Raw genomic sequence first — 12235 nt, forward strand, 5'->3', positions numbered from 1 at the left:
ACTGTCTCACTGCCAAGCCACTGATATTATCCTTCTATGCCAGAATGAACTATTGCCATTATGTTTTAAAAGAAAAATGCTTGTTCCATCTGCAACACAGTTAACTTCATATTCCGTCAGGCTTCTTCATACTGTGAATTTTTTTAACTGCACCTGACAATATTTGCACTGGCACCCTTAACTGATATTGCAGCATTTGTTATGCATCAACAGAAGCGCCTTAGCAAATTCCAAACAAGAACACGACAGCTGTTATACAATCAACAGAAGCATCTTTCTATATGTAAGGAAGCGTCCAAAACTGAAGTGAAAACCGAGAACCAAACAGCAAGGCATGTCAGAACACACGGCACTTACACAAGGAGTCACAAATCCATTAGGCACAAATCCTTTGGGTGAGGACTCAACGGCTGACACAGTGAAGGATGTAAACTGATGTGGACAAGTAAGCACATAAGCAGCCAGCTCATATCAAACTCCGTCAAATATAAACAGTAGTCCAAACAACCAAGCAGCTGAAGGAGGCCAAGCATCTTAGATTGAAACTTCAAAAGTTGACACAAACTTGAACACCAGCTGGTTGACATCAATGACGAAACCATTCAACAGTATTTTCATAAGAAGGCCTTATATATTGTTGCAAAGAATTGGTGTATACTAACAGAGGATCAGCCTTGGATCTTTTGTTGTCAGTAATCTGTGTGCTATCAACTGGAACTGTTTCATGCATAGTGAGATGCAATTTTATCGGCTCATCCTTTATCATTGAATCTTGTATTTACAGTTGGCCATTTTCATATTTGGGGAAGTTAGCCCGACAGACTGAGTCAACTTGCATGATAAAAAACAGTAGAGAGCCTTTGTAAAAAATCACCTTACCTGGTATTCAAAACAATGAGAATTAGCTTCTCCGCAGTTTCCCCAAATTGGGTTTCCACATAGATTGTGGTGTTCTCTGTGTTGGAGTTTCTGGGCTTTCCTGTTTATATCTAATATAAATGTTTGCTATGGTTAACTGATAGATCAAAAGTTATATTGATGTTGTTTATGAGTTTACCGAAAAAATAAAAGTTTTTATAATGTCACAGAAATCTCCAAAAGCTATAAAGGTGCAAATTCATTCGAGAGATGTAATGTCCCATCCTTAGGCAATTCAGACTACTGTAAAAATTAGCCTATAATTAGGGGTTCTTGTAGGTTAGCAGAGTGGTTAAAGGACTCCACCAGGGGTTATGGAGCTTTAAAGAGCCTATAATCAGGATACCAAGATACTTCTGGGATCATTCTGGAGGCTTTGGTTGTAGTTCCTAATTTTTAGAGAGGCTCCATAAATTTTAGGGGAGGACTAGCGGTTCACCTACTATTTTTAGACATCACAAAGATGGCAAATGCATCATCATTTTTTTGTTTGGAATGGCCACGTGATGGGATTAAAATAAAAATAAATAAATGTCTTTAATATTTAATTAAATAAAATAGAATAAAATAAAGTGATTAATAGTGTAACTCTATAATAAATTAATAAAGTAATAAAAGGACCCCATGTATTAGTGAGATAAGGTTGAATATAAAAAGTGGTCATTTGATTAATGTTGAATAAGAACCTTAAAGGGATTGAATTCTCTAGAGGAAGAAAATAAATTAAAAATAAACTTGTGTTAAATAAAAAAAACCTACAAGCCTAATTAATGTCTGGACTTTTTGTTTCTGGTCTGAGGCAGATGAACAATTTTACTGGCACATGGCCTGAACTTTTTGTTTCTTGCTCAAATGGTAATTGGCCATCTTTTCAGTAGGAAGAGTTTCAAATTGTCATTTGGCAACCTGCTCATTCAATTATACATTTCTTCCTCATTTCTTTTTCCCCGCCAAGCCACTGATGTTATCCGTCTATGCCAGAATGAACTGCTGTCATCGTGTTCAAAAAGAAAACGTGTGTTCCATCTGCAACACCATTAACTCCATATTCCATCAGACTTCTTCATACTGCAAAAATTTTCAGTTACACCTGACAATATTGGCACGGGCACCATTAACTGATAGTGCAGCATTTAGTGTTCATCAACAGAAGACAGCTGTTATACAATCAACAGAAGCGTCTTTCTATATGCAAGGAAGCGTTCAAAACTTAGTAAAAATCCAGAACCAAACAGCAAGGCATGTCAAAACATATAGCACTTACACAAGGAGTCACAAATCAATTTAGAGTGAGGACTCAGCGGCTGACACAGCAAAGGATGTAAATTGATGTGGGCAAGTAAGCACATGAGCACCCAGCTCATATCAAACTCCGTCAAGTATATACACAGGTAGTCCAAACAACCAAGCAGCTGAAGCGGGTCAAGAACCTTAGATTGAAACTTCAAAAGTTGACACAAACTTGAACACCAGCTGGTTGACATCAATGACGAAACAAGGAGTCACAAATCCATTAGGCACAAATCAATTTAGAGTGAGGACTCAAGCGCTGACACAGCAAAGGATGTAAATTGACATGGACAAGCAAGCACGTGAGCACCCAGCTCATATCAAACTCTGTCAAGTATACACACTGGTAGTCCAAACAACCAAGCAGGTCAAGTACCTTAGATTGAAACTTCAAAAGTTGACACAAACTTGAACACCAGCTGGTTGACATCAATGACAAAACCGTCCAACAGTATTGTCATAAGAATGCCTTATATATTCTTGCAAAGGATTGGTGTACACCTTAGTTACCCGGGTTCGCCACTTTGCCCTCCGGACCACATATTGGTTCAAACCAGTACATGGTTCAGGTCCAATGCCACAGAAATACGGGCAGGGTTCAATTTTTGGAGACTTGGTTCGAACCAGCATCAACCCTAATCGAATTCCAGGAAAATTGTGACATCCAGATCAAATTTCCAGCGAACAAGAGCGAATTTTGCCCCACGAATGACATTTAAGTCAGTTTTTTAACAATATATAAGTTTTTGACTTCCACAAGCCTAAAAAGTGAATGTAAATGGCTTATGTTGGCTTCTAACACTCATTTGTGGTGTGCAAATAGGTTATTTTGTCTTGAGCAAGAGAAAATAGGTGATTGAGCAAGAGTTTGTTTGTGCTTGAAATATATGATGGTATGATTATGATTCATGATGCTATGTTTGAAGCTTACGGTGCTTTCATGTTTAAATCATATGATTTTATGATACTATGTGACATTCTAATTTTAACTTATGCTTCTAGGCTTCATAAATATGTATATATATAATTTTTATAATTTTTAAAAGATGCATACTAAGAGGGGATCAGCTTTGGATCTTTTGTTGTCAGTGATCTGTGTGCTATGAACTGGAACTATTTCATGCATAGTGAGATGCAATTCTATCGGCTCATCCTTAATCAATGAATCTTGTACTGGCAGTTAGCCATTTTCATATTTAGGGTAGTTAGCCCGACAGACAGTGAGTCAACTCGCAATGATAATAACCAGTAGTGAGCCTTTTGATTTCATGAGAAGTAGCTTTTCTGTGGTTTCCCCAAATTTGGTTTCCACATAAATTTTGGTGTCCTTTGTGTTGATGTTTCTAGGCTTTCCTATTTATATCTGTTACAAATGTTTGACGGTTAACTGATAGACCAAAAGTTATATCGATGTTGTTTATGAGTTTGCCGAAAAAGTGAAAAAATTATAAGTGGTGCAAACCTCCAAGCTATAAAGGTGCAAATTCATTCCAGAGATGTAATGTCCCTTCCTTAGGCAATTCAGACTATTGTAAAGGTTAGCCTATAAGCAGGGGTTCTTGTAGGTTAGCAGAGTGGTTAAAGGACTCAATCAGGTGTTATGGAGCTTTATAGAGCCTATAGTCAAGATACTTCAGAGATCATTCAGGAGGCTTTGGTTGTAGTTCCTAATTATATATGCATAATATTATGGAAGATGTATCAATATTATACTGCATTGATCATAGGAGCATTGATCATTAGTTTGACAAGATGCATAAGTACAACTCAAAATATGCCGTGGCATTTGAAAATTAGGAACAAGGCTTGGTTAGTAAACATTGCTGTAACTTGAAAGAGGTTTGTGACTACTTTGGAAATGTACTATCTGTTGTCTTTTGTTGCCAAACTTGAAGTTGGGTGAAAAATAACAGATAACGTCAGAAAAACAGCCCTAATCACATCATCCAAAATGTTTCTTTGAAATGCTTAAGAGCATTCAAAAAATCCTTCGAACAATTTTATATTGCCCAAGAAACCCCAACAAAAGAAAAATTGTGGGTACATTAAAAGCATTCAAAATCAGCCAATATATTTTTTCATGATTCTAAAGCCACTTGGACATTCTTCAAAAAAAACAGACAAAATTGTGGTCAACAATTTCGAAAAAAACACTGCTTTAAGCAGGAAAAAATTGCGAGTAGCAGCATTTCCTAATTAATCACAATCTTTTTCCCATTTTTGGCTTCAATGTGCCTTTGACTGTCTACATAGTTACCAAGTGATCCAAAGATACATGCACCATAATAGGGATTGAGATGCCCATTAATTAGGAAGGCTGAGTAAATAAATAAGGGGATGCAGAAATACTCACTACAGAGATGGACATGCAGATTACATTCCTGCATTGGAATTTCCTAGTAACCATGTTTCTTCTCTCTGTATTTTATTTCTGGTGTTAATTTTCTCTTGATGTCCTTTAGCAAATAGACCTCAGGTCCAGCTTAACATATCTCATGAGCTGGTGCTTCGAAACAAAGATACTAACTAGTAATCATGGCTATGCTTTGAAAAGAAAATTGATTGCAAATCTTGAATGTAACCCAAGGGTATGCCCTCGTCATATGTACTGGAGGTCTCCCTCCCCTTGTACAGGACCTTGGTCCGAGGCCAGTCTAGGGGTTTTCTTCCCCGTTCTCTTTCCCCTAGTGCCCACACTTTGAACAGGGTAAAAACTTGTAAATACACTTTTATATTAATAAAAATAGGCGCAAGCCTATTATTGATCAAAAAAATAATGAAACTACATTTCTGAAATACCTGAACACAGCATAAGCTAGAACTCCAATTGCTACAGTACTAATGGCAATGCCACCCCAAAATAGAACAGTGTTTCCAATGGCTAGCTCTTCCACCAGTTGATCCTTTGTGAGATAGGTCCTGAGCACAGCAAAACAAATATAATCAGACCCAATGAATAAACTGACCAAATAGAACACTGGTTCACCTAACAACAAAGCAAATTCATATAAAATAGTGATAATGATATAATCCTCATTTTTAATAGTTTATATGCTTACAAGAAATATGGTAGCGACTTGCACGACTTGATACCAGGTTGCCCATTCTCGGTTAAGTGCAGATGGCCAATTGCAGTGATCTGTCTACCAGGCGCAAGAATCTTTTCTTCATCCAGAAGACCAACCTTAACTCCACATAATGCTTGAAATAGTCAGATCCAACAACAACAAAATTGGGCATGTAAGTGTAAATAACAAATGAAATGGCATTAAAAAGCAATTCTATAAATGAATTTGATTGCCAGCAATTATAAATGTAATTTAGAAATGGAAGTCCAGATTCTAAAATGTTTAGCTATATTTATTATAAACTTCAATCATAAATCAATCTCAAGGCTCTGTAAAGTTACAAACCGGGTACCCGCGACCAAAAATGGCTTGAAAAACTGTATATGGAGTTGCATCTACTGGTTGCAGATGACGATAAACAGTTGTAAGCGGCAGTGGATGACTTGAATCATCCAGATTGATATGGACATGGCTAAATTTTTGTCGCCCTTCACTTTCAATTAAAACAAATGGAACCTGCAACAAGCCAGTATTACTTATTGTGGAGAATATACCAAATTCATTCCACAATAGATGTGCATGAAGCATGTGCACATTGAAATCTCAAAATATGAGATGTGCAAACAAAAAAGATATTCATGAAATCATTGCAAAATATGTATTTTTCTGACAAAACTAACATAGGGAAAGAAAGAGCAATAGCAATCCTAATAAACATATCCTATTTACCCTGTATAAATAAGAATGGTTTGAGAAATGGCTGGTATAACAATCAACTCTACAGCAATTTGATGGGCTCAAATTTGAATATATAATCAAATAAGAAACATGAAGGAAACAGTTTAGATGACATTCAAAATAAAATATTGCTATCCAATAATATTGAAACTAGAAAATGCTCATTTTAAGGCATAATATCTAACTACCACCTGCAGTGTTAAGAGGTGAACAGAGTTAACCAGTAAGGAGTATGTTCATGTGTAAAGTGTCAAAAGAACCTAGGGAATATTTTAGAAAACAAAATAAAAATATGTAAAAATGTGATTTCTATTAGATTATTTTAACCATCTAGGTTCTTGCTAAATTTAGCTCAGTCTTTGAGAACCTTAGACTTTACTTTGTGGTCATTTGCGCTTTATTATCAATTTTCTTTAATTGTTTGTTTGGTCATTGATATTCTGCAAATCCAGGGAGGGTCTCTGTAGCAGTAAAATGTTGTGAAGCATTTGTGACTACAAGAATGTATTGTCTTCTGCAAGGTAGTTAATAGAATGACCATTAGGGGAGATTATTAGATTATTCTTATTATCCTAGGTTCTTGCTAAATTGAGCTCGTTTTTCTTTACCTTTAATTGATGGTCGTTAAAACTTTAATTTCATATATATATTATGGTTTTATATACTGTAATCTGTAAGCAGCGCATAAAATCATTGAATTTCATTTATCAAACAAATAACTGCCTCAAGTGGTTGTCCTTGAAAGGAAAACTTAATTGAATAGGAAAACTTAATTGAATAGGCATCATTAAGTCAACATTACTTTTTGTCATTTGATGATAGTAATGTGGAACTTGCTTACATAATTACATTGTAGTCTATGTTCCACGCCATATTGGGAATGGGGACGGGGGATGGTTAGGAAGCATTTCTAGGACGTTTCCCAAAATGTAAAAAATAGGGGACAGTAGAGAACAGCTGTATACAAATTTATAATGTGTGTGTGTGTGTGTCTGTATTTTTCAAATTATATTAAGATATTATAGATATAGAGAAGGAAAGAGAGATTTATCAATAATTGATGATAAGAAGACAGTATGCAAATAAATCATGGATTCACAAGTTACAACAGTAGTATAACAACATGAAAGAAAATGGCAGCAGTATAAATCAATATAACAACATTAAAACCAAAAATCCCAAACATAAAAACCATGGCCTATCAATATAAATATCCAAATCAAATGTCTCAAACATGTATCTAGAAGTCTCAAACATCAGCATATAACAGGCAACAGGCCATTTTATGAAAGTAAGCCATTTTATTTAGCATATATTTATTTGATACATAAAAAGTTTATTATGATGAATATCCAAAAAATTAAATTAAATATTACATTTATAATTTTAATATTTCTTATTTAGTATATTAAATTTGATATTTTTTATTTAAATTAAATTTTAAACATATTTACTCACGACTGTTTTAGTAGAATTTTTTCCCGTGCCAAACTTCATTTGAGTTTTATCGTCCACAAACACAAATTTGAACATTGTAGGCTTTCCACATTGCCGCTTTGGTTTAAAAAGAATTAAAAATAGTGTCTTTTGTTTCTTTTTGCCAAAGTGGTAATGTGGGGAGCCCACCATGTTCAAATTAGTGTTTGCGGACGATAAAACCCAAATGAATTTTGGCACGAGAAAAAATTCTACAAAAACAAAATCGTGATTAAATATGTTTAAAATTTAATTTAAATAAAGATATATATCAAATTTTGTATACTAAATAAGAAATACTAAATATATGTTATATAAAATGGCTTAGTTTCATAAAATTGTGCTTGTAGCCTGTTTTTTATATTTTTTGAGGCAAGTCTTTGTTTCTTAAAAAATAGTGTTTTTCTTTTCTATTTTTTTTTAAATAGGCGTTAAAGGCATGTAAGAGACCTTGCAGTAAAACGAGGGTAGCAAATACCTTGCCGGCTAACCCTTGGTATGATGAAGAGTGCAAGGTGGTGAAGAGACTTATAAAACAGAAAAATAAAAGTATACAAGACAAGAAAAAAATATACCGAGCTGGTTCAATCAAGAAAAGAGAATGTGTGAATGCAAAGCAGGAGGAGTAAGTGTCTTTGAGCAAACACAATCCCAAAGACTTTTGGAAAGAACTGCAACAAAGGAAATAGAAAAATGAAAATAGTACCACAGATGCTCAATGGCTAGAATACACAAAGTCACTTTCTAAGCAGACAAATGAGAAGGACTCCCCTCCCATTGTGATCACTCCTTTGGAACTATTCACGGTGGACAATATCAAACTAGGAATAAAGAAGTTACCAAATGGTAAGGCAAGTGACATTGATGGGCTTCAAGCTGAATTTCTGAAGTGGGGAGTGGATTTCGTTGCTCTTCATATAAAAGGGATCTTTAAGAAGGTCATTCAAAATGATTTTCCAGAGGGTTGGACTACTAGTGTGGTTATCCATTTATTTAGAAGTAGGGATATTAACAACCCATCTAATTATCGCACTATTATGATTTAGCCCTTTTTCGGAAAACCTTTTGGAAATGATGAGCCCAATTTAAGGCCAATTTGGTTCATATTTTTATATGTTTTTATAGCTAAGACTTGGGAATTTTATGAGTTTTTTATGAACTTATTCAGACTGTTTAAAATGATACTATTATATGTGTGTGCACTTTGACATTTCTAAGATTGGATGAATATCCTATATATATTATATGGTTACATAGAATGGAATGATGTATCTTTCTATCTTCCATTGATTGGAGGATCCTAGATTTAGGGAGTTTTGTTTTATGTTGATGTTATAAATAAGCTGGAGTTTAGATTCCTAAGTTGGTTTTTCTACGAGGAATTCTCTTGTAATCCAGCAGTAGTGATAAATACAATTCTGTTGTTACAATATGTACTTATGTGTTGCTCATGAATGAAATGATATTTACAGTTCTTAATCTCTAAGTTGCTATTCATTCTTTCTTTCGTGAGGGCCCACGCGGGAGGTGAACTTAAGTTCATAGCTAGGTAGAAAATCAGTCTTCCGTTTTAATAGAATAGAAGCATTTTAGAACTCTGTTGCTCCTACAACCATATGGTAACAGAACTGTCGGTTGTTTCCTACAGCATAAGTAAATAGTTCAATTTTATGCGTGTAGTATTATTTCTGAGTACTAGGTTCGATTGTTATTTCATTCCTTAGCTTACTATTTCTTTCAGCATTTATGTTGCATGGATACAATGACATATCAGATGGATTAGAGCATATACTTTGTGGGCATCATTTCAAGTTTACGTCCACGACCAATAATTTAATGAGTTCAGTGTGTTATTCTAATATGATATTTGGCACTGCTAAGATGCAAAGTCATTATAAGAAGGATGTCCAATCCTTAGTTACAGAGTCATTATACTGACCAACCATTACAGTTACCTCCACAATCTGAAGAGTCACTACACCTGAATGATCTTTTTGCTAAACCTGAGTATCAAGACAATCCATTAGCTCTTGTTATTTATCAACTCCAACAACTAGTTCCCCCACCAAGGATGGCTCAACCTACATTTCCTTTCCCCATCCCTGATTTGCATGATACCAATAATCTAAAAAACATACCTGCATCAACGCTTCACAAGTTTTATGGCCTTATCATTGAAGACCCTAAAACCTTCCTTTTTGAATTTGATATCCTCTGTATGAGCTATGATTATATGACAAATGCCCACAAACTGAAGTTGTTTCCATCTACTCTTAAAGAGGTTGCTCTAAGATAGTTCATGGGATTAGGTGCCAATGTTGTAAGACATTGGGATGCAATGAAGAATATATTTCTTTTCAAATACAAGAAGTATTGTAGGGGTCATGATATGAAGGGAGATGACATCTTCAAAATGTCATAGAAAGAGGATGAGACCTTGGAGGACTATGTCTCAAGGTTTATGTTTAACTTGCACCACAATACCCAACACCAATTGAATGAAGAATCATAGAAACATTTGTTTCTAAAAGGTGTAAATTATGCAAGTATAGAGACTTTAGACCCTATCGCGGGAGGAGACATAACTCAAAGGAACTTGAATTACTCAAGAGCTACTATGAAGAAAGGTAGGAGACTTAGGGTCATGCCTAGTAAGACTAATGGTTCAGGAGTATCTAAGGTGGAGTTGTCCAAGCTTCTATCTGATTTCAAACAGGACATCATTTATGATGTTGCCACTCAATTGGACAGCATGCAAGGAAGAAGGAAGAAGGAAGAAGCTGAAAATATGTTAGCTGAATATTGTCTACATTGCAGAGAAAGGAAGAGGAACTGCAAATGCAAGACTGTTGCAAGTTTGGAGCCACAGCCAATGCCTACTGAATTCAAAGCTATTGATGAAAATGGAGAGGTGCTCTATGTTGCTCAACGCAGGCCATGAGCCCAAAGAACAGGTATGCCACAAGACCATCTGCAAAATTATGGTAACAATAGTCAATGGAAAAGTTATCAAAATATAGGTCCTCAAGGTTTTAGTGGGAATAACAATTGGCAACAACCTCAGCAAGGTTGGCAGCAAACTCAACAATGGTCTAATCAACTCAATCAGCAAGCCTTAATGCCACCTCCTCAGCAATAGGCCTTAATGCCTCCTCCTATAACCAATAACAATTCAACTAAGCAAACCCAACTCCCAGCTCAACCCAATCCTAATCCTCATAATAGCAAGCCACCAACTCAACAAAAAAGCTATGCTATCTCTCTGAATGACATCCATTTAAGGTCAGGATCCACCATTGCTTCACCTCAAGGTCCTATAATCACAGAGGTTGAAGATCCTTCTGCTGAAAAGGCAAAAGAGCCCACACCACAAGCTTCTCTTGCAGCAAAAGATCCCTCATTTCCTAAAGACTAGTAGACCCAATTGTGCCTATACAAAACCAAGCTGTAATGGATTTGCTTCATCAGCTGAAGCATATGACCATGAAGATACCATTACTAGATGCTATAAAAGAAGTTCCTGTTTATACTAAGACCATTAAAGAAGCTTGCATAAAACAAGCAAGGAGAAAGAGGAAAGATCCTAAAACTATTCATGTCTAAAGACAATTGTCTGACTTTATGTTAGAAGATTTAGCAGTACCTAAATATTCTGATCCAGGAAGTCCTGTAGTTACTGTCACTATTCATGGAATTCAAGTACAAAATGCCTTGGTTGATTTAGGTGCATCTATCAATGTAATAACAAAGGCAGTCTTGTCTCACTTGCATATTATTGGCCTTAGAGAAACACCAACCATTTTACAGCCTGCTAATAGTTCTACTATTAAACCAGATGGGTTGGGCAGAGGATGTTACAGTTTCACTAAACTCTTGGGAATATCCTATAGACTTTGTTGTCCTTTCTCCAAAAGCCAATATGGATGGGTATCCTCTCATCCTAGGGAGACCATGGTTAGCGACTACAAATACTTATATAGCTTGTAGGTCTAGGAAGATGACAATATCTAATGGGATGCATACTAAGAACTTGACCCTATACTCTCCTGGTCAGCTTTTGTTACAAGATGACCAAGCAGTTTGGCCTGATTTAGGAGATGATGAACCAAAAATTAATTCACTCATCAGCTTATGACAATAACTAGATAACCATTTGTAAACCCTCAAAAAGATGATGATGTTATCTCATCCATTGGCACAAATGAATATGAAGCCAATTCTCAATTGTGTTCACAACAGGACTATACCTTGGAAACTATTTTGTCGCCTCCAAATGTGCCTCAATACTCAACATCCTCCCAATTCCTTCATTCATTACCACATTAGATGCATTCAACTCCAATTGCTCAACCATCCATGAGAGAAAAAGTAATTAGGATTGAGGTTAGCCCACGAAAAGAACTAAATATTAGTAGTGCCATGTCCCCTTCACATCAAAAAAGTATACTAAAGTTGCTACAGAAGAATCAACAAGCATTTGCCTAGGATTATACAAACATGAAGGGCTTGGATCCTAAGCTTTGTACTAATAGGATTTACATTAGCCCAGAATATAAGCCTATGAGACAACCTTAAAGAAGGGTTAATCTTGTCTTAAGAGACAGTCAAAATTGAATTGCAGAAATTGTTAATGCTAGTTTTATCTACCCAATCTCTGATAGTCAGTGGGATTCCCCCTTAGTTATAGTGCCAAAGAGAGGCTATAAATGGAGAGTTTGTGTAGATTATAGTGAGCTGAATTTAGT

The 12235-nt window shown here is 35.6% G+C and overlaps 1 protein-coding gene across 1 annotated transcript in view; it reads right to left on the bottom strand.

Annotated features, from left to right (window-relative positions):
* SPL2 (E3 Ubiquitin ligase family protein) overlaps positions 1-12235 on the bottom strand; it is a 99158-nt gene that overhangs the window by 22935 nt on the left and 63988 nt on the right. The window contains exons 3-5 of the mRNA XM_089815359.1: positions 5622-5792; positions 5268-5392; positions 5008-5127 (exon numbers count right to left, since the gene is read on the bottom strand). Of these exons, the coding sequence (XP_089671485.1) occupies positions 5008-5127; positions 5268-5392; positions 5622-5792 (416 nt within the window). The remainder of the gene's footprint in view (positions 1-5007; positions 5128-5267; positions 5393-5621; positions 5793-12235) is intronic.

Source organism: Cupressus sempervirens, chromosome 2 (genome assembly GCF_028749045.1).
Source record: "Cupressus sempervirens isolate cs-2001-9-10 chromosome 2, ASM2874904v1, whole genome shotgun sequence".
NCBI lineage: Eukaryota > Viridiplantae > Streptophyta > Pinopsida > Cupressales > Cupressaceae > Cupressus > Cupressus sempervirens.